Raw genomic sequence first — 22,254 nt, forward strand, 5'->3', positions numbered from 1 at the left:
GAGGTAGGGACTACGAGTTCCGGCATGCGCTGCGGCGCCCCGCCAGCCGCCGCCTCCCGGCTACGGACGCCAGCGAGCAGGTTGTTGTTTTTAAGTGAGGCGTCACTGTGTCGGAGCTGGGACCGCTGCCACCGCGACAGTCTGCACGGTCGGGCGGAGGTGGCGCTGCCCGTTCAGGTACGGCCCTGGGCAGGTTGGGACCCCAGGAGAGGAGTCTCGGCCGCCTGTCGGGGCCCTGTCCCGCACCCCCTGCTGAATTGTCTGGCGGAGGCAGAGGCGGGGTCTTCTCTGAGGCTGGGGGCTGCTCGGGCGGGGACTGACTCCGGGCGGGAGCTGGCTCAAGGGTGGTCTGGGAACGCGAGTCCGCAGCCCCCCAGGTGATCCGGCCCCTGAGGCATAGGGTCGGGAGGTCTTGCAGCCTCCGATCCCTGCTTGCGGACCGGAGCGGCGTACCAGGGAATTGGGGGAGCTGATGGCCGGGGGGACCCTTCTTCCTTCACTAGGCTGGCTGGGGCGCTTCTTGGTCTTGATTGATGAGAATCCATAAGATGTTATGTGCGTCACCCGGCCGGTTTTTTCAGCCGGCTCATCTTTTTTGGTGACGTTTGAGCCCCGTGATGCCAGGAATAGAAAGATTAAATATTAAATAATGCAACTGAGATTTCTGCTTATACGCCAGGCTGACAGTGATCAGATCCCTTTCCTTATCCTTTTCCCCCTCAACCGGCCCACTTTAGCGTGGTCTTCCTAAACGATAACTCCACTGTAGCAGCTGTCCACACAGTTCCTTGTATGCTCTACATATTTATCTTTGTTTAATGAATCCAGCTCTGCCATTGGGAGCGGCAGTTTTAACGAACTCAGCCAATTACGGTACTTTTGTTGGGTGGGTGAAATTTGCACTGCTTCACAATTGCTTTATTTAAAAACGAAGTGGAGCTTTCTTGTAGCTAGAATAGGTAACTGTTGAGTCCTGCGAATTTTAGATTTGCCTCCTCCAGTAAGGTTATATCCATTGGATAGTGCTTGAACTGTCTCTGTTAGCGCTTCATATTTTTGGTTTAAGGTTTGAATCTTACTAGATCCCACGTTTTTCAGGGGGATACAATGTATCACACCTTGGATGCTAGAGTGAATGGTTTACTATTCTTTGCCGAGTTCTCATCATAAAGGTGAAGGGACAGGAGAAAGTGAGGGTATTATTTTAATGCGTAATTTTTAACCCTTTAAGTGAAGGATAGGATTCTAAAGAAGTTATTAAATAAAAATCATTCCCAAATAATATTCAAGGGTGTGGGAAATACTTTTTAAATGAAAACAGATGAGAAAATATAATTCTAATTTTGTAAATGAAACTATAGAACCAGAAGTGATCATGTCTATTAAAAATAAGCTGAAAAGATAGTTATAAAAGTGATCAGATGGTGAAACCATAAATGACTTTTTCTTTATATTTTCTGGTATTTTCCGAGGAAAAGAACTTAATTTAAAAAAAGGATACCGGTGCAGCAATTCCATAGACCCTTTAAACATTGCTTTAAAAAACAAATAAGCAACAACAAAAAACCTACACAGAGCCCCTGTTACTGCATCCACAGATTAATTTAAGTGTAAATTGTTTGTCTGGAAGGGGCAAGAAATGCATTCGTTGGATTAAAAAGGAAAAAAAGCCCCAGATATGACAATAATTCTTAGCATTTGTACATCTCATTTTAATGTTTTCATTTTGTACGGTAAAATCAACGACAAAAGTGCTTAGTCTTTAGTTAAGGCAGTGCAATGTTGATTATTCCTGTCAATCTATCAGGTGACAAAAGATGGGCATATTAATCTGAAAAGATCTAGAGATAGGAGAATTTTAAATTTATTATTTGTAAACATTTGCCAGTGGAAATAAAGAAGTTAAGCAATGATGAAACGGGGGCTTTTTTTTTTTTTTAAGATTTTATTTATTTATTTGACAGAAAGAGACACAGTGAGAGAGGGAACACAAGCAGGGAGAATGGGAGAGGGAGAAGCAGGCTCCCCGCCGAGCAGGGAGCCCGATGCGGGGCTCGACCCCAGGACCCTGGGATCAAGACCTGAGCCGAAGGCAGATGCTTAACCGACTGAGCCACCCAGGCGCCCCGAAATGGGGGCTTTTAAAGCTTGTTTTCATTAAATCACTTTGAGTACCATGTTTTATATAGTACTGATATTTTGAATTGTGCTTACTTTTATTTTCTATTATGGATATGTTGGATATGAATGGGTAAGAAGCATATTATTTAGCCCATATTTTGTTTTCTGTCCTAAAGAAAGGGTCACATTGGTCTTGGTCTTCTGTAGGAATATTCTATGTACTTTTGCAATTATCAGTCCTGAAAAATTGAGGTTTAACCTCAACTCCCAAGTATCCATTAAGTCTTTTTTTTTTTTATAAAGATTTTATTTATTTATTTGAGACAGAGAGAATGAGAGACAGAGAGCATGAGAGGGAGGAGGGTCAGAGGGAGAAGCAGACTCCCTGCCGAGCAGGGAGCCCGATGCGGGACTCGATCCCGGGACTCCAGGATCATGACCTGAGCCGAAGGCAGTCGCTTAACCAACTGAGCCACCCAGGCACCCTCCATTAAGTCTTAATACAATATCCATTCTAAAGCTTTTTTTTTGTTTTTCAAGCTATAGTATTCGTATTTTATTTTCTTTGAAGCTTTGCTTCCTCCTCAAATTTCAATTCCTTTTCACTATTTTATGATCTTTTAATTTTGTATATATTGTGTATTGTTTAACTCAATATCTTAATAGGTAATTGAGTCCATTTACAGGGCATAAGAAACAAATTGATTACCATGTTTGATTTACTAACTGGTTCCATAGTATTGTAGTCTCGATTGTGTAGTTGTATTCTTATCTAAGTTAAATAAAGATTTTAAAAAGCTAGATGAGTATGAACTGTTAAGATCCTAGAGCAATAGTTTCTGACATGTAAAGAACATGGACACAGCAGCAAGGCCTGTTAAGCCCAGGATATTTTAAAACAGAAAATGCAGACTCATCTAACAATGCAGAACTACTAGAGGCTGGATTGTTTGCATGTTTATGTGTGGTTAGGTGAGGAAGTTGCCGTAATGTATGTGATAAGTTACATTTTCAAGAATTTCCTTGCTGGCAGTTTTACAGTTTTGACTAGATTAAAACAAATTAGGGATGTGAGTGTGTTTCAAAGGTCATGTCCAATATACTGCACCAGATAAACTTGAAAAAAGTTTCTCAATTTGAGTTCTAAGATGAAATTTAGCCCTATAATGTAGGAAGGATTGGAAATACCTGATAAGTTTAGGGATTTTCTTTTTTTATAGGGCATCTGATGTGTGGAAACTTGTTTAAGGGCTGGTAGGTTTTTTGAAGGAAGTATTAAAAAATAAAGTGAGTCAAAGATTTTCCTCCTGCATTACAGGAAGTCAGAAATCTAATTTTTCTTTAGTATTTGTCCATAAATCACTATCCTAAAACCTTCTGGTTTGTGTTACCGTAATGATGAAATTACTGTAAAAAGAGCATTGGAATGGGAGTCAGGATGTTTTAATGATGTTGAGCGCATAATTTGTGACTCTGTCTTGTTTCCATGTGTACGTTGTACGTAATAGCCAAATAGCCAATTACCTTACTTCATGGGGTATTTGTGAAGCTCAAATCAGGTATGAAAATGACATCACTTTGTAAGTGGCAGAGTGATCTGCCCCTACAAAGTATTATTGGCTTACATAAGTAGGCCAGTACATAAAGTATATTGTGCATTTGAAGTGTGATAAGAATGTGATATGTCTTTTTTGACTGGGAAGTTTGATGGAACAGTCAAATGGTATCTTAATTTGATATTTTGGTAGAGCTTTTTGCCTTTTCTAGGTTGAAGGAAACTTGGCCCATCTCCTGACTGTGACTTTGCACTCTGCTGCATTAAAGGTCCTGAAACTGCAGTGTGCTTTTTATGGTTGGGCTTTTAATTTTGGTTTTGATTTTTTTTTTTTTGCACATCTAAAGTCTAAGAAAGATCATCAGTCTAACTTCTGACAGTAGGAAGTGGATGTTTTTAATGTTCTAAATGTGTTTAATGTTCTAAAATGTTACTTTAAGTTGATTTCATAACATTGAGCCTACACTGAATATGAAATCCTAGGTCCTCTGAGAGATACATTGCGTGTGTAAGCATTGGTCTTAGACACTGAGCTTAGACACCTTCTTCTGGGGAAGTCAGCCCTGCCTATATTACAGCATCTGACCCTTGAGATTAACTTTAAGTAAGGTGGGCATACAGAACATTCAAATAAGAAAGTGTTTTAGAAACTTTTCTGAGGACTTTATGAGAGTAAATATAAGTGAAAGTGAAAGGCAAAGGAATATGTTATGTATCATGCATGGGTTGGTAACAGCTGTTTATATGATTAGTTGATAACTCAGTATCTTTACTAACATTTTCTAATATTACCACTAAAAAGTAACAATGAATGTATATTTAATTGGTATTTTTAAAAATGGAAAACAATGGAAGTGAAAATCCCTTTGTTTTACGTAGAATTAGGGCAAATTAAAAAGTGTAGATACATGATAAATATGTATTTTTAATAAGCAAAAATGAATTATTTTTTAAAAATTTGAGAATAGAGGAAAACAAAGAGGCAAAACCCAGTAGTTTTACTTATTTATTCATGAAAGGGAAAAAGGGACCACCAGGGGCCCATGGTGCCCAAATGAGTATAGAGCCTGGTCAAGTTTATGTATATGTTGGCTCTTTTAGGCTCTTCCAGAATTAAGATATAACAGTCTCGGAAAGCCAGGATTTTTTCTCAGAATGAGACTACCTGGTGAAAGGAATGTTTACATACTGATAGGCATCTTCATTTCCCCACAGTGTTTGAATTCATATTGTTGACTCACTTCATTTCAGACTTTTTATCAAAGGTGTGGCTTCTTTTAGATGGAAGCAAAAGAAGAGTGCTTTTATCTTCAAATATGGTAGTAGTTGCTTTTGTTTCCCAATTGAGGGATGTTACAACATAGAAGGAAACTTGTGAAGAAACTGTGTATTGACTCACCTCTTAATTTATTTTCTACATCAAAAGGTTAACCTGTTGGTACCTTTTTCTGGGCATGGATAAAGTGAAATTACTACTCTGTTCTAGATTTTTTTTTTCCCCAGACACCTATCTTTAGTGATAGATTTCAGTATTTTAAATGAAATCCACTCTACTAGAACTAGGAGAGGGCAACTTACTATAGATAGGTTATGGTTGTCTTTGCATCCACTCATATGATAAATATAGTAACCAAGAGGCAGGGCAGCTGTAGGACTCACATCTTAATGCCATAGTTACTGCACTGTGGACTCATCAAAGCCCTGTTTTCATCAAAGTGTCAGTTTTCCACCGTAAGTTTCTCATACCTCAGATAGTCAACATTTTTCTATGACTCCTTTAAGCCCTTTGACTTATCTTAAGGAAACTGGTCATCCAGAAGATGATTGGATTTGTATCAGTCATATACTGTACTTAAAATTGGGTTTGTCCTTTTATTTTAGAAAAAAATATTTTTTCTGCTGACTATAAAATTAATAAATGGTCATTGAAAATTTAGCAGATACATGTAATTTTGTTTTTTTTTTTAGATTTGAAAGATACTCTAAAATTTTAGTATTGCATATAGATTAATATAAATAGCATTTTACTATACATATTTGTCTTGCTTTTTAAAATATATTGATATTTCTCCATGTCAAGGCATGTTGACCTACTCTATTTTTGAATTTTAATAAATTCACTCCTGGTAGACCTTCCACTTTCTAATTTTATATTATAAAAGTTGTTCCATCAACCATTCTTACATATATGTGTATATATTTTCATATTCATGTGAGTATTTCTATCAGATAAATTCCTAGAAATGAAATGAATAGGAAATGAAAGAGAATTGGTGGGTCACAGGGTATCTGCCTGTAAAATTTTGTTCTTAAAAATTACTGAAGGAAGGGGTGCCTGGCTGGCTCAGTCAGAAGAACATGTGGCTCTTGATCTAGGGGTCATGAGTTTCAGCCCCAAATGGGGTGTAGAGATTACTTAAATAAAACTTAAGAAAAAATCACTGAAAGGATGATAATATACATTTCCACTGTTTACAATGCCTATTTTCCCATATCTTATCTAACTTATCTCTTTAGTCTTTGTAAATTGGTTAGGCATTAAAATAATTTTGCTTCTCTCTGTGTTATTTGGTAGTAAGTTTGAGCATTTTTTCAGTATTAAGTTATTTTTGTGTCTTCTATAAATTGTTTGAGTATGTTCCTGGCTAAAATTTTTTTTTTTTATATATAAGATTTCTCAAAGACTTTTCCTTTTTAAAAGATTTTATTTGTTTATTTGATAGAGAGAGAGAGAGCACGAGCAGGGGGAGTAGCAGGCAGAGGGAGAAGCAGGCTACCTGCTGAGCAGGGAGCCTGATGCGGGACTTGATTCCAGGACCCTGGGATCATGACCCGAGCTGAAGGCAGCTGCTTGACTGGCTGAGCCACCCATGTGCCCCGCTTGCTAAATTTTCCACTCAGTGTTTTAACCTTTTTCTTACTGGTTTATTGGTGCACTTGAAGTGTTTTGAAAACTCTTTCATACATGTCACAGATATTTTTCCCTTATATAGTGACTTGGCAAACAAGTGTATGATTTTTATATAAGATCTTTTCCTGTACAATTTCTGGGTTTTGTATAAAGCTTAGAAAAAGATCATATTCACCTCAGGATTGTAAAGCTATTTTCCATTGTCTTTGAGTCTTTTTGTGGTTTCATTTTGTACATTTAAATCTTTAGCCCTATTTTACCAGGTGGTCTAAAAGTTTTATGAAGCCTTATATTAATGCAGGTCTTTCACAAGGCAAACAAAAGATGACATATTCAAAGTCTTTTGTAACTTCATGTTTATGAAGTTTAACGGAGGTTTTGATTCCTGAATGATGCAACTTGGCAAAAAGCTTTTTTTTTTTCCCCCTTTGGGAGGCAGGATAGGAGAACAATGAAATTTGCTTTCTTTTTTTAATTCAAAAATATTTTATGTGAAAGTGGCTGTTGTATTTCTGCATCTCTTTTATCCTCTGCCTTTTATACCAATGGTGGGAAGCTTTTGTGTTGTGTTTTGAGCATCCAAAATGGCAGACAGCACTTAGTTCCATATTCAGAATTGCCTGTCAAATCTTTTGTCCTTGATGTTTTTGGAAAGCCATTTAGCTTTGCCTTTGCTTGGTGAAAATATGTTGCAAGATTTATCTGCTATAACAGTTTAAAAGTCCTATAGAAACTTAGTTTTTTTCAAATAAAGGGTTTACCTAACCATTCTAGCCAGTAAGCTTGCCATCACCTTCTCTAGGGTAGTACTTAGTTTCCCATAGCACAAAGGCCTAGGGGGTACTAGGTACTCCTAAGCCAGGTTTATTTATTGCTAGAATTTGGGGACTGAAATAGGGTCGGCATTGTAGATAGTAAAAAGAAAAGTATAAACTGACCCATCACTTAAGATTAGACTACTTGGAAAAAAGAAAACAGATACAGTGGAAGGTTCTTCCCTTCCACAGTGAACAGATTGAAGACTCCTTAATTCCTGAAAAAGACACATTTCTCACCATCTAACTACAGAAGTATTTGTCAAAATTTTTTGTTGGGTGGGGGGAGAAGGAGAGGGAGAATCTTAAGCAGGTTCCATGCCCAGCACAGAGCCCAATGTGGGGCTTGATCTCACAACCCTGAGATCATGACCTAAGCCAAAATCAAGAGTCAGATGCTTAACCAACTGAACCACCCAGGTGCCCCTGTGTTAGAATAACTTTTTAAATGTGAATTCACCAAATTACCATAAAGCATAGTGACAGAACCATCTTACTTAATAAAAGTCTTAGATGACTTATTTCTTGCATAACTGTTTTTCATTGATGATAAAAAACCCATCAGCAACTTAAAAATATCCATTAATAGGGTAATAAGCTATGATAAATATAACAATACATTATGTAGTCATTAAAGTCATTTTTGAATAATTTTGAAAACATTAAAAAATTTGTTAAACAGCTAATTGGGAAAAGTAAGGTAGGAAACTTGTTGACCTCAGTGCTTATATAAAATGTTTGGAAGGTAACATATATAAAATTCAGGAAGGTAACAAAAGTAGAAGAGAAGAGTGAGATAGAGGGAACATAGTGGTAGGAATTATAAAATGGAACCAAGGATGAAGATACTCTTCTACACACAATATACATTATGATGTCTATATTTTTACCAAGGATAGGTATCATGAGGGAAAACTCTTCCCATTACTGAAGCCAGCTGTTCAGGATAAGCTCATTTATTCTAACACTAAAATCAGAAATTTCTACTGATGATTTTTCTAAAGAAGATGCTTGAAAATGTAGTGCAGTATGTGCTTACTAACAGTTTCAAGGGACAAGATGATGAGTTCAGTAGGGCTCTTTTTTTAGTGACTTGTTAATGTCGATCCATGGCATCACAACAAAGAGTTTATGTTGGAGTAAGGTTAAGGTGTAGCACTTTTATGGGGGCTGTCTCTGCTAAACTGTTAGAGAGTAAAATGCATTTGCAAAAATCTAAACTGGACTTTACTGTTTTTAATACTAAACAGAGAGCATCTTCAGTATTACATCAGAAAAGCTGGTCTCCTGATAGATGCAAGAGTATCATCATCTGACTGCTGAAAGGAAGATAAATATGTGATGCAGAAGCCAGCTCCAGCTGGAGACTTTCATCTTTTTTTTTTTTAAATAGATTCTGCTAGGCTTTTGTAAGAGGTCTTTTTAGAGCTGAGGAGTACAGTAACTGGGTAAGACCGCTGGGGTGATGTGGCATTAGGTGTCATCAAATTTTCTTTTCTTGCTGCTGGAGACTTTATTGGGAAGCTGAAGAGTGGGTGAAATTGTTAGATGATAGTGGATTTCTTAAGCTTTTCTTTCTCGATGTCTTCATTGTGGTGGTTAGTGATTTTAGTGGCTCTAAATCCCTTTTGAAAATAGGCAGCATTAAAAAAATACAACTATGCTAAGTTTAACAGAGGCAAATTCAGGGGTGGGGCTAAAATTGGAGACCTTTATCAAAGCCTTGAACATAATACTAATAAGCAAAGTTACTCAAGGAGAAGAGTACCATTAGGCAAGTTATGCTAAGAAGTAAGAAGTAAATGCTGTAAATTCAGGGGAAGGAGAGACCATTGTGTCAGAAACTGTGATCTAGGAAAACTTTCGTGGAGGAGGGCTGAGCTTTAAATATAGAGATCAGAAGAAAGGAAGGAGGAAGGCGTTCCAGGAAGTGTAACTTGAGTAAATGAAGACATGGAGGTAGGGCTGTCCATTCTGTATTTAGGAGACAGAGAGTAAGTAGATTATTTTGACCAGGTAAGAGTTCAGAGAGACCTAAGTGATTGCTAGGTTAGAGCAGGTAGTGAAAGCTTCTGAATATCTCCCTGGACTTTGACTTTGTAGAGAATAATTATCAAGGTCAGGGGGAGACTTTTAAATGGGTAGAAAAAAAAATTCTAGTACTTGGAGTAAGTATTGTATGTAACCTGCAATCAGTTTCATCTTTGCTTGCATATAAGTGTTTAGAGTGGTTGTTTATGTTTAGGAAGGGACCAAGGAAAGAGTTGAAAAATGATACTAGTGATAAGTACCGTAATAATTAACTTAGCATTGTATTGGTACAAAGAATACAGAATGGAGACTACAGAAACTGATGAATAAATGTATATAGAACTTTATATAATAAAAAATGGCATTTCAAATCATAGAAAATATGGAATTTCAATAATCAGCATAATTTCTAACACCAAAAGGGAAAAAATCTGGATACATAAATTTAAATAGCTAAATGTAAAAGCCAAAATTGAAAAAGTATTAGTACAAAATATATGAGAATAATTTTGTAAACTTTGGAAAGACTTTCTAAAGCAAGATGTAAAATACAGGTGTTTTAAAGGACACCCTGTTCTCCATCCTCTGCCTTTGCATAAAATTTAAAAACATACTTGTGTTAGAAGGTATTTTTAAAAAATTGAAGCATTTTAGAAGTAAATATTTGTGATAAGTGTAACAGTAAGTTATTTCATGAGCCAGTTTATAAAGAACTACAAATCAATAAAGATAAATCCAATAAGAAAGTGTAACCTAGGAACATTAGATAATTTATAGAAAAAGAAATAAGGATAGCCAATAAACACTGGGAAAGACGTATAATCCCGCTAAGTTATCTGGGAAATGCAGATTAAAATAAGGAGATCGTTTTTGCTCAGGAGGTGATCAGAAATTAAAGAGGGCCGTTACCCTGTTAAGGTTATGGAGAAATAGGTGCCTTCCTATTTTGGTAGGAGACCTTCCCTAACCTTATTTAAAATCTGATCCACCCCCCCCCCCATTCCCTGCATTCAGTTTTCCTCTTTCATGCTTTATTTTTCTCCACAGTACTTGCCACCAACTGGCTTACTACATATTCTGCTGTTTGTGGCGCTAGAATATGAACTCTTCAGGGGAGGTCCTGGTGTTCTGCCACCCTGCTGTGCTGGATACAGCGCTTGGAATAATAATTCATGCATGGCACATAGCATAGCTATCAATAAGTGCCGACTGACTGAATGAATGTTTTATGTTTCAGGTTAAGGTAGTCTCATTTAAACTATTTCCGTAGGGTTGTTATTGGACAAAAAATAGAGTATAAAGGACATTTTAAAAGTTTTTATTAGTTGGGATCTTGGATTCTCTTCCTTTCTTAAGATGAAATCTGGTTTAAACCAGGCATTTTGATACCCTTTAGGGGGAGGTGAAAGTTCGGGAGCCTTTGAAAAACATTTAGAAAAAGGTTCTTGAAAGCTAGCTAGACTGACTCCTCTTGATCACATTTATAGTACAGTGGCACTTTTGGGACCTTTGCTGACAGCCCATTGGTTGGCTTACATTGGAATTATAGATGTGTGGGAGAATAATGCCCCCATTCTTCTCCATCATATCTAATTCTAGAAGATACGGTGATAGGAAACTGTATCCTTTTCCGTAGTAAAATGTAGCTACTCAGGAAGGATGAGGGGCACCATCATATCAGGTAACACTCCAGTTGTACTTTATGAGATAAAATTAATACTGTTGCTGTGTTATTACTTTTGACAACTGCCACCTAAATTATTTTACAGTTACATCTTTAGCCCATATCTCCCCTAAATTCAGTTTCCAGCTTCCTGCTTGATGTTCCCACTTGGATGTGATAAAGTCGCTGTCTCAAATTTAATGCCCCAAAACAGTTCCACCAGTTTTCTTTTCATAACCTACTGCTTTTGAAGCCTTCCTGTCTCAGTGGCAGTTTCATTTTTGTATTTGTTTAGTCCAGGAGTCATCTTTCACACCTTACATTCAATATTTTGGGAAGTGCTGTTAGCTAGCCGTACCTTCAGAATACATGTGTTATCTGTCCACTTCTGACTGTCTTCACAGCTACCACCCTGGTCCACACCACTATTATCTCTCAGCTGGATTATTGTAGCTTTGCCAATGACCTACCTGCTTCTGCCTTTGCTGTCCCCCACAGTGCTGTCTCAGTAAGGCTACCAGAATGATCTGTTTCTTTCCTTGTAATTCTTGTGACTTTCAGTCAGAGTAAAAAGCTAAAAAGTGTTAGGATCTGTAAGGCCCTACATGGTCTGTCCCCTGCCTATTAGCTCTCTGTCCTCATCTCTTCCTACTTTCTTGCTAGGCCACTCTTTATCACACGGGCCTCATTGCTGTTACTCAGAGATGCAGGCTGGCTTCATTCCAACTATGTACCTGCTGTTTGGTCAGAAATGCTCTTCCCCCAGTTAACTGCATAATGATTTCCTTACCTATTCAAATAGTTGCTCAAATATACTTTCTTGTTTTGTTTTGGTTTTAGATTTTATTTATTAGAGAGAGAGAGTGAGAGCGTGCACACACAGGCAGGGAGAGTGGCAGGCAGGCAGAGAGGGGTGAGGGGAGAGGGAGAAGCAGGCTTGCCGCTGAGCAGGGAGCTGGATGTGGGCGTCTATCCCAGGATCCTGGGATCATGACCGGAGCCTAAGGCAGACTGAGCTACCCAGGCGCCCCTCAAATATACTTTGTTAATGAAGCTTTTCCTGACTATATTTTAAAAAATGAATCCTCTCCAACCCAGCATTTTCTGTATTCCTCCTGTTTTCTCCATAGTCGGAAATAAACCATCAAATACATTGTATATTCTAGCTGTTTATATTGTTTATTGAATGACTCCAGTGTGGAAGATCAAATGCGCAATACAATTGAGATGATTTTAATTCAGGGTATTGCAATATGGAGAAAATTCATTAATGAGAAACATCTCAGGGAGAAAACCAAGGGGTTTTATAGGGACAAGTAAACAAGGGAATCATGAAGAGGATGGAAGTGACTTTTAACTGGGATTTTGTGAGAGCAGGTTGGTCCTTTGCAGTTGGTCATTGGTCAGAAGACAAAACAGGACTGGGAGATTTTTCAATGTTCCTTGCTTTCCTTGAGCACAGGGCTTAGATAAATTTCAACATAGTCTACTACGAATAGAATTTAAGCCCCAGGAGGCAAGACCGCTATCTGTTTTATATATTGATATATAGTATTTTCAGTACCTAGCAAGTGCTAAGAATTCAATAAATGTTGAACAGATGGATAAAAGAATGAATTTAAAATGGTATTTACCTTAGGCCTCCTGTCTGCTGAAGAATGTGATTATACCAATGTGGAATTGGACAGCTGCTGTAAGTAGCTTCATAAATGAGATGAGACTACATGGATTATCATGTATTACCATTCTCTTCCATAGAGTTCTACATATAAAGTCTTACAGGTTGTGAAGAAACGTTCCTTAGGATTTCTTATGAAGTGAGAGTCAATTTAAATAATGTCTCCTGTTCTGAAATCTCTTAAGACTTTGGATTTTATCTGAAGGCAGTGTGATTCAGTAGTTTAAATGATCAGATTTATGTTTTAGGATAAACTTAGTGTGGGCAGACTTCTGAAGAAGTGACTGGAAGGGAATTGATGACAGGTGGAGATCCATTAGGATACAGCTGTCACTGTAATTGAAGTGGGAAATGAAGTTGGGTTAGGCAGTGGAAGTGGGAATGGATAAGGAGTTAGACTTGCCTGGATTTTTGGGTCAAAGTGAAGTTTTAGTTATCCTATATCTAGCATTTTTGATCTGATATTTCATGGCTTTTCCTTATAGCCAGATTGGTTTTGGCTAATGCTGTTCTCTTAGATACCAAAAACAGGAAGAACAGCAGGAAGTGATTTTAGTTTTGTAGAGGTTGTATTTGAATGCCCAAGAAACCTAAGCAATTGGATATATATGACTGATTAAAGAAACTACTCGGGAATGAAGGAAGCCTGAGTCTAGAAAAATGCTTCAAGTTTGTAATCTTTATTAAGTACCCTCAGCTTTATAACTTTGTTCTTTATGCCTTTGTAACTTCCCATAAACTCTGCATATTTCTAAATTATTAGTAAAGCTCTTAAAATGGGAAGGGTTTGTGCATTTACCTTTGGTCAAAATAATCAAAATCGTGAGGGGAGAAGGAATGGATGGAGAGAAGATGAGATGCTAGAGACAAAGCATTAGATATACAGTGCCTTTGGGCATTATCCGAAAGACAGTATGAAAATCTTAACATTTTAAAGGAGTAATATATAAAATTATCATTTTAGGAAGATCACTGTCAAGTGGGGAGGTTGAGATACAATGGCAGCTTTTAGAGTCAGTGTGTCTAGGGTGGGGCTCAGAAATCTACTTTTTAAAAATTTTGCTTTAATTGCAGTGCACCCAACTTTTTGAGAATTGCTGACTTAAAAGGATTCTTTAGTAGGGCTGTGAATTTTACTTACTCAAACTGTTTCTCTGGTGTTGTGGCTGGTAGTCTTTTTCTCATGTGGGGTAGATGTGAAACTTGTTCTTCCTTCAAGTTGAGTAAACAAAGAATTAAACTGGGGCCTAATTTAAGTGGGCTCCTTGATTTGAAAAACTCAAATATGCTAAAGTTGTTCCAATTTAACAATGTGTATAACTTTATTTTGAAATGTTGTCTTTGTTAATTTCATCACCTGAGCTATTAGATTACTTTGTTACAAAACAAATGCTAGGAACTGTTTAAAAGAACTGTTTAATGGAAGTTACCAAGAGAAGGGTAGGAGATATACATTAAATATCTCTGATTGGGTTTGGTAACCCACAAATTTTGGAAGGTTATTAATAAAATAAAGCACTGGTAAGTCTCTGGTGAGATGGAGCAGCAGTGAGAATGTGAGCTTATAGAGGAGGTTAGAATCTTTCACATGATGAAAAAGTATGCTTTTAGACTTCAGCCAGTTTTCTTTATCCTACTTATTGTTCCATATAGAATGGTTTTTCCAACTACCCAGTCACTTAAACCAGAAACCTGGGAGTTATCCTACCAACACTCTCTTCCTCCTCTATATTTGGTTATTCAGTCCTTTAAAAAACAATCTTTCATGTCTTCTACAATCTTTTCACCCCTTCCCTTCTCCTTTGTTCCCTCCCACTCATCAGTCCTGGTTAAACGTAGGTGCTCCGCTTCTCTGGGGAGTATTGTGGTGATGGCTTGTATCCCTCATGTTTAGGGCTCTTTAATTGTTTCCTCATCTTAATATATGCACTTTTAAAGATTCATATCTGATTTTCTTTTAATATTCTACTCATACTAGATTAATTGCCTTGCTTAGAACTTTCATATTTAATTTTTTCTCCCTTTGTTTTTGCTCTGTAATGCTTTTTCTGTTCTTTTGGGGAATCCTTCCAGTGCCTTTTTTTTTTTTTTTTTTAAGATTTTATTTTACTTATTTGACAGAGAGAGCAAGAGAGCACAGGAGAGGGAACAGGAGAGGGAGAGGGATCATTTTTTTTTTTTTTAATTTTATTATGTTATGTTAGTCACCATACAATACATCATTGGTTTTTGATGTGGTGATCCACGACCCATTGTTTTTGTATAACACCCAGTGCTCCATGCAGTACATGCCCTCCTTAATACCCATCACCGGGCTAACCAATCCACCCTCCCCCCTCCCCTCTAAAACCCTGTTTGTTTCTCAGAGTCCATAGTCTCTCATGGTTCATCTCTCCCTCTAATGCCCCCACCCCCATTTTTCCCTTCCTTCTCCTAACGTCCTCCATGCTATTCCTAATGTTCCACAAATAAGTGAAACCATATGATAATTGACTTTCTCTGCTTGACTTATTTTACTTAGCATAATCTCCTCCAGTCCCATCCATGTTGAGGTAAAAGTTGGGTATTCATCTTTTCTGATGGCTGAGTAATATTCCACTGTATATATGGACCACGTCTTCTTTATCCATTCATCTGTTGAAGGGCATCTCGGCTCTTTCCACAGTTTGGCTATTGCGGACATTGCTGCTATGAACATTGGGGTGCATATGGCCCTTCTTTTCACTACATCTGTGTCTTTGGGGTAAATACCCAGTAGTGCAATTGCTGGGTCATAGGGTAGCTCAATTTTTAAATTTTTGAGGAACCTCCACACTGTTTTCCAAAGTGGCTGTACCAACTTGCATTCCCACCAACAGTGTAAGAGGGTTCCCCTTTCTCCACAACCTCTCCAACATTTGTTGTTTCTTTCCCTGTCCATTTTTGCCATTCTAACTGGTGTAAGGTGGTATCTCAATGTGGTTTTGATTTGGATTTCCCTGATGGCTAATGATGATGAACATTTTTTCATGTGTCTGTTAGCCATTTGTATGTCTTCTTCAGAGAAGTGTCTTTTCATATCTTCTGCCCACTTTTTGACTTGATTATTTGTTTTTTGGGTGTTGAGTTTGAGAAGTTCTTTATAGATCTTGGATACCAGCCCTTTATCTGTAGTGTCATTTGCAAATATCTTCTCCCATTCTGTGGGTTGCCTCTTTGTTTTGTTGACTGTTTCCTTTGCTGTGCAGAAGCTTTTTATCTTGATGAAGTCCCAAAAGTTCATTTTTGCTTTTGTTTCACTAGCTTTTGGAGATGTATCTTGAAAGAAGTTGCTGTGGGCGATGTCAAAGAGGTTACTGCCTATGTTCTCCTCTAGGATTTTGATGGATTCCTGTCTCACATTGAGGTCTTTCATCCACTTTGAGTTTATCTTTGTGAATGGTGTTAGAGAATGGTCGAGTTTCATTCTTCTGCATGTGGCTGTCCAATTTTCCCAGCACCATTTATTGAAGAGACTGTCTTTTTTCCATTGCATGTTTTTTCCTGCTTTGTCAAAGATTATTTGACCACAGAGTTGAGGGTCCATATCTGGGTTGTCTATTCTGTTCCATTGGTCTATATCTGTTTTTGTGCCAGTACCATGCCGTCTTGGTGATCACAGCTTTGTAATATAGCTTGAAATCGGGCAACGTGATGCCCCCAGCTTTGTTTTTCTTTTTCAACATCTCCTTGGTGATTCGGGGTCTTTTCTGATTCCATACAAATTTTAGGATTGTTTGTTCCAGCACTTTGAAAAATGTCATTGGAATTTTGATCGGGATGGCATTGAAGGTATAGATTGCTCTGGGTAGCATAGACATTTTAACAATGTTTATTCTTCCGATCCATGAGCATGGAATATTTTTCCATCTTTTTGTGTCTTCTTCAATTTCTTTCATGAGTGTTTTGTAGTTCCTAGAGTATAGATCCTTTACCTCTTTGGTTAGGTTTATTCCGAGGTATCTTACGGTTTTTGGTGCTATTGTAAATGGAATCGTTTCTCTAATTTCTCTTTCTACAGTTGTGTTGTTAGTGTATAAGAAAGCAACTGATTTCTGTGCATTGATTTTGTATCCTGCCACATTACTGAATTGCTGTGTGAGTTCTAGTAATTTGGGGGTGGAGTCTTGGGTTTTCTGCATAAAGTATCATGTCATCTGCGAAAAGAGAGTTTGACTTCTTCTTTGCCAATTTGAATACCTTTTATTTCTTTTTGTTGTCTGATTGCTGTTGCTAGGACTTCTAGTACTATGTTGAACAATAGTGGCGAGAGTGGGCATCCTTGACGTGTTCCTGATCTTAAGGGAAAGGCTCTCAGCTTTTCCCCATTGAGGATGATATTCGCTGTGGGTTTTTCATAGATGGATTTTGTGAACTTGAGGAATGTTCCCTCTATCCCTATACTCTGAAGAGTTTTGATCAGGAAAGGATGCTGTATTTTGTCAAATGCTTTTTCTGCATCAATTGAGAGAAGCATATGGTTCTTCTCCCTCCTCTTATTAATGTGTTCTATCACATTGATTGATTTGCGAATGTTGAACCACCCTTGCATCCTGGGGATAAATCCCACTTGGTCTTGTTTTTTTTTTTTTTTTAAATGGGGAAACAGTACTTTTTGTGTTCTCTCTTTTTAAAGTTTGGCAACTAATTCAGGTAAAAAAAATGCTCTCTTGCATGTCTTAAACATTGCAACCTCTTTTATAAAGCCTTTTTTGGCCATTCTCCTTTCCTCCTGCTCAGTCTTTGTGTAGTCTCTTATGTTAACCCATAATTTTCAGTATGTTATAAAAGACTTGAAGTACAAATAGTAACATATCAAAAGGTTTTTTTAAACTCATAAAAACTGGTTCAATGAGGAATTGGGAGTTATATAGTTAACTTAATAAGGAATGCTGAAATAAAATTACTGAGGCATAAAAACTGGTTAATACCCTCCCTACAGGATATGCAGACTATAGCCTTTGGGGTAATCTACTGGAAAGAAGGCATTGCACTGTAATAGTTTACTTTTAAATTTATAGTTATAAACTGCATGGGCCCTAATCAGTTATAAGTACTAAATCAAGTAATTGAGTGACTTCAGGTGAACTTATTGGAAAATGCTCTAGCATGACAGTAAAAGTCATACAATCATCTTTATATCTTTTTTTAGATTTTGAATAATTTGTTTGAAAACATGCTAATTTTTATATCGTTAGTGACCAAGCATCTTCTCATTTTAATTATTATTTTTAAGGGGGGAGTAGGGGCGAAGGAGAGAAAGAATCTTAAGCAGGCTCCATGCCCAGCATGGAGCCCAATGTGGGGCTCGATCTCATGACCCTGAGATCGTGACTGGAGCCAAAATCAAGAGCCTGATGTTTAACCGACAGCCACCCAGGTGCCCCAGCATCTTCTCCTTTTAAAACGTTAATTTTTCTGGAATCACTAATGGAAGATTTAGACCAATATTTTTTGCCTTGTTCTAATTTGAACACTGGTTCCATATTGTCTGCAGTAGAACTTTCTGTTAGAACACCAACCATCAAGTTGGATTTATGTGTTCTCAGTGTATGTACAATAATAGAAGCATTTATAGGACTTAAATGTATAGAACAAAGCCAGTAAGATACCATTTAAAGATTTTATTTATTTATTTGAGAGAGAGAATGAGAGACAGAGAGCACGAGAGGGAAGAGGGTAGAGGGGGAAGCAGACCCCCTGCCGAGCAGGGAGCCCGATGCGGGACTCGATCCCGGGACTCCAGGATCATGACCTGAGCCGAAGGCAGTCGCTTAACCAACTGAGCCACCCAGGTGCCCCAAGATACCATTTAATTAGCTTGGTTTTGAAGTTTAAATAGGAGTTTCAGATACAAAGGGGAAAACAAACCAGGTAGAGTGACCAGTAGTATATGTGCTGGTTTAGGACTTAAGTTTAGGTTATTGTCAATGACCACAAGTTTCTAACCATCTCTGGTCTTCTTCCCCCTATTTTAATTCAGGTGAAGTATTTATTGCTGACACCGTTATTTTCATAAAAACTGTGATCATGTTTCTTCCCTGCTTGAAAAATCTCAATTGCTTCATGTTGCCAACACAGTAGACTTCATTTTGCTTGGCCCAGGAGCTCTTCCATTCCCCTATTTCATCTCTCAACCCTTGATTTATCCACACAGTCAAATTGGCTTCTCCTTTCCCTTCAGTTCTGCTTGGCCATATCCTACATTTTCTTTCAGACTCAGCTTTATTCCTACAGTATGACTGTCTGTACTATTCTAGCTCAGGAGGATGTCTTAAAAGTTTGGTTGTGTTTGTTCGTACAGGTATGCAGTTATATGTCCTACATGATAAATCTATGGGTGGGTTGTCTCAGTTTCTACCTGGAAGGTAGGCAGTAAGCTATGTTTCATACTTGGGCACATATAGTGCTTCCTGTAGAATTTTTTAAAAATGTACCCAACATGACAACATGTTTTTGTATTTGTAGACCTGAAAAATGTCTGAAAATTCCAGTGACAGTGATTCATCTTGTGGCTGGACTGTCATCAATCATGAGGTATGCTATTTAATACTTTTTTTTTTTTAAGATTTTATTTATTTATTTGACAGAGAGAATCACAGCGAGAGAGGGAACACAAGCAGGGGGAGTGGGAGAGGGAGAAGCAGGCTTCCCGCCGAGCAGGGAGCCCGATGCAGGGCTCGATCCCAGGACCCTGGGATCATGACCTGAGCCGAAGGCAGATGCTTAACGACTGAGCCACCCAGGAGAGCCCCTATTTAATACTTTCTATAAGGACATTTGTAATACTACAGTGTATCACCTGGGTTTTTTGAAGGCCAGTATTTTTCTACATTGAAGCCTGAGGTTCCACTGTCTATAGCTTGGACATTTCCCACCCACATTAAACTTTACTGCTGAAAACTCTTCATGAGACAGTGTCTTCTGCATTATTGTACGTTGCTTTTCTTGGCTCTGAGACATTAGGCAAATTATTTATTGAGGGTTTATTTTTGTTTAGGCCCTGCACTTTTACCTACATTCTCATAGAATTTTAAACAACCTCTGTGGTATAGATTGTTTTCATTCTCATTTCGTAGTTGAGAAAACTAGAGCTTAGAGAAATTAAGTAATTTGGCCAAGATTATGTAACTAGAAAATATCAGAGCCTGCATTTAAACAGACCAGAAAGGAACATGGGGAACATGTGTTCTACTTTGGATATATTATGCTACCTTATGTTACTGACAGAACTTGATTGAAAAAGGACTCTGGCTAGAAGGATTTCAAAAGAGTTTTATTAAAGAAGTATGATGTTACATGACTAGTATATAATAAGCATTAATTTATTTTCCACACTGGTAATATATGTTCATTGTAGAAAAATCATAAAAATACTGATGAGTAGAAGTAATAAGTTAAAAATCATCTATATCTATTTAAAGTTTCAGTGGATTTATCTATAGTTTTCCTATTTGTTTTTAGGATTTCTTAAGCCTTGACTTGTTTTCCTTGATTAATACAAATTTTAAGTGGTAATTTTTTAGAATTACTTTGATAATTTAAGATTTAGACAGTTGGTTACTCATGTCTTCTTAAAATCAACATTAGCTAAAAAGCGATTTTTTTTCTGCAATAAAATTTGAAAATTTAATAGCAGCTGTACCAATTGAGATTGGGGTGGTTTCTTTTTTCTTTTTTTAATAAGTGATTTTTCTATTTTTAACCTGTTTTCTACAAAGCGTAGCTCAACTCCCATAGCAATAACCTCTCCTTCAAGGATAATTAACAGTATAGGAGCAAGGAAGCTGTGGGAGTCTACTTGTGATTCTGCACCGTGAAGCAAGACAGGAAACCTCTCTGGCACTTAGCCAAGTATGTCATTAGAGTATTTGGTATTAGAGATATCTTGTCACAGAGTAGATCATATTTGTGTTTTTATCCCTCTTCCTTCCATATCTAGTTTTCAGGTTCTACTGCTAATGTCTCTTATATGTGTTCCCTTTTCCTTTCTCGTTGCCACCATTCTGTTTTAGGCCAGCATTGGCCTCCTCTGTAGTCCCCAATTCAGCCCTAACCTTGCCTATTTCTGTGATTTTCCTGCCACTTTAGGCAACCCCAGAGTCTTAACATTCAGAGTTCTCTTTAGGATTCAACTGAAAACCTACTCCTTTGATGAATTCTTTTAATTTTTGCTGTTTCGAGTTATATTCATTAGGAGAACTTAGACCTTTTGATTACATGGATCAGTAAACTACAGAAAACATTGGGAGAGGGGCATGGGGACAAGCAGAAGGAGCTTAGTGGCTAACTTTATTTTGCTAATGAAGATATGTGGAGAAAAAACTGTAAGATCCACTGTTTTATTACACAGAAGACAGTCTGACATCAAAGTAGGAAGGACAACCTTGGAAGAATAAAGAATAAAGAATACTCTAGGGGTGCCTGGGTGGCTCAGCCATTAAGCGTCTGCCTTCGGCTCAGGTCATGATCTCAGGGTCCTGGGATCGAGCCCCGCATCGGGCTCCCTGCTCGGCAGGGAGTCTGCCGCTCCCGCTCCCTCTGCTACTCTCTCTCTCTGTCAAGTAAATAAATAAAATATTAAAAAAAAAAAAAAAAGAATACTCTATAAAGTTTTATAGGGAAAGTTTACTCCATTAATCCTATAGGTTCATTTTAATCCTTGCCCTTAGACTTTATTTCTACATTGTCATAGTAAATAGTTATTCGCATGTGGAAATTTCTCTGAATAGGCTGTAAATTTGAATTTTGGATCTGAATTTTTTGTACCTCATAACACATAGTGGAGTGCCTTGCATAGTACTTTCATAAATGTTGAGTAGAAGTAAAATAATAGAAATAGCCAAAGTTTAGTTTAAAAACTTACCCTCTGGCATCAAATTTATTGCTTGGGCTTATAAAATAGAGTAGAGCATTTGACTTTTGGCTTACTTCTCTTAGAATCCAAGCCTGCAATTCCATTCTGCCATTTCACTGCCATAGGCCTTTATTGACTAAATTGAATAAAAGGTAGTCAGATTAGATACTGTTCCCTTTGGAGAATGGCAGCATCTAGGACTTTTGACTGGTGGAAGTATCTACACGTAGTCATATCCAGCTTTGAGCAGCTGATAGACATATAACTGATTACTGCTTTTTCTGTAGGGGTCTGATATAGAGATGGTGAATTCTGAACATGGTACAGCCAGAGACAGCTGTGAGCTCGCTCCAGAATGTACATCTTTAGAGCAAGAGGAGCAACAAGTATTGCAGTCAGAGCAGGGAGGTAAGATACTAAAAAGAGTCTGATTTTTTTTTAATAATAGGATATGTGAACGACAGTATGAATCTTGCCTTTTTTCTAGGTGGGCAGCCTTTCTAGCTAATCTAAATGATCAGGTCACTGAATGACTAGAATATTAGTGTGGATTAGGTAGTGTTACCAACCTGCCCAGGGGTTTGCTTATTTGCAGCTGTAGTATA

At 37.7% G+C, this 22,254-nt stretch overlaps 1 protein-coding gene across 4 annotated transcripts in view; it reads left to right on the plus strand.

Moving 5' to 3' along the window:
• The first annotated feature begins 19 nt into the window (after positions 1–19).
• CCPG1 (cell cycle progression 1) overlaps positions 20–22,254 on the plus strand; it is a 41,154-nt gene continuing 18,919 nt past the window's right edge. For all 4 annotated transcript variants that reach the window (XM_045900035.3, XM_045900036.3, XM_045900037.3 and 1 more), the window contains exons 1-3: positions 20–177; positions 19,261–19,329; positions 21,937–22,057. In XM_045900035.3, coding sequence (XP_045755991.1) covers positions 19,270–19,329; positions 21,937–22,057 — 181 coding nt within the window. In that variant the 5' untranslated portion in view covers positions 20–177; positions 19,261–19,269. The remainder of the gene's footprint in view (positions 178–19,260; positions 19,330–21,936; positions 22,058–22,254) is intronic.

The sequence above is a fragment of the Mirounga angustirostris genome, unplaced genomic scaffold (genome assembly GCF_029215605.1).
Source record: "Mirounga angustirostris isolate CCGP_5_RB_7025 unplaced genomic scaffold, mMirAng1.0.hap1 SCAF_9, whole genome shotgun sequence".
NCBI lineage: Eukaryota > Metazoa > Chordata > Mammalia > Carnivora > Phocidae > Mirounga > Mirounga angustirostris.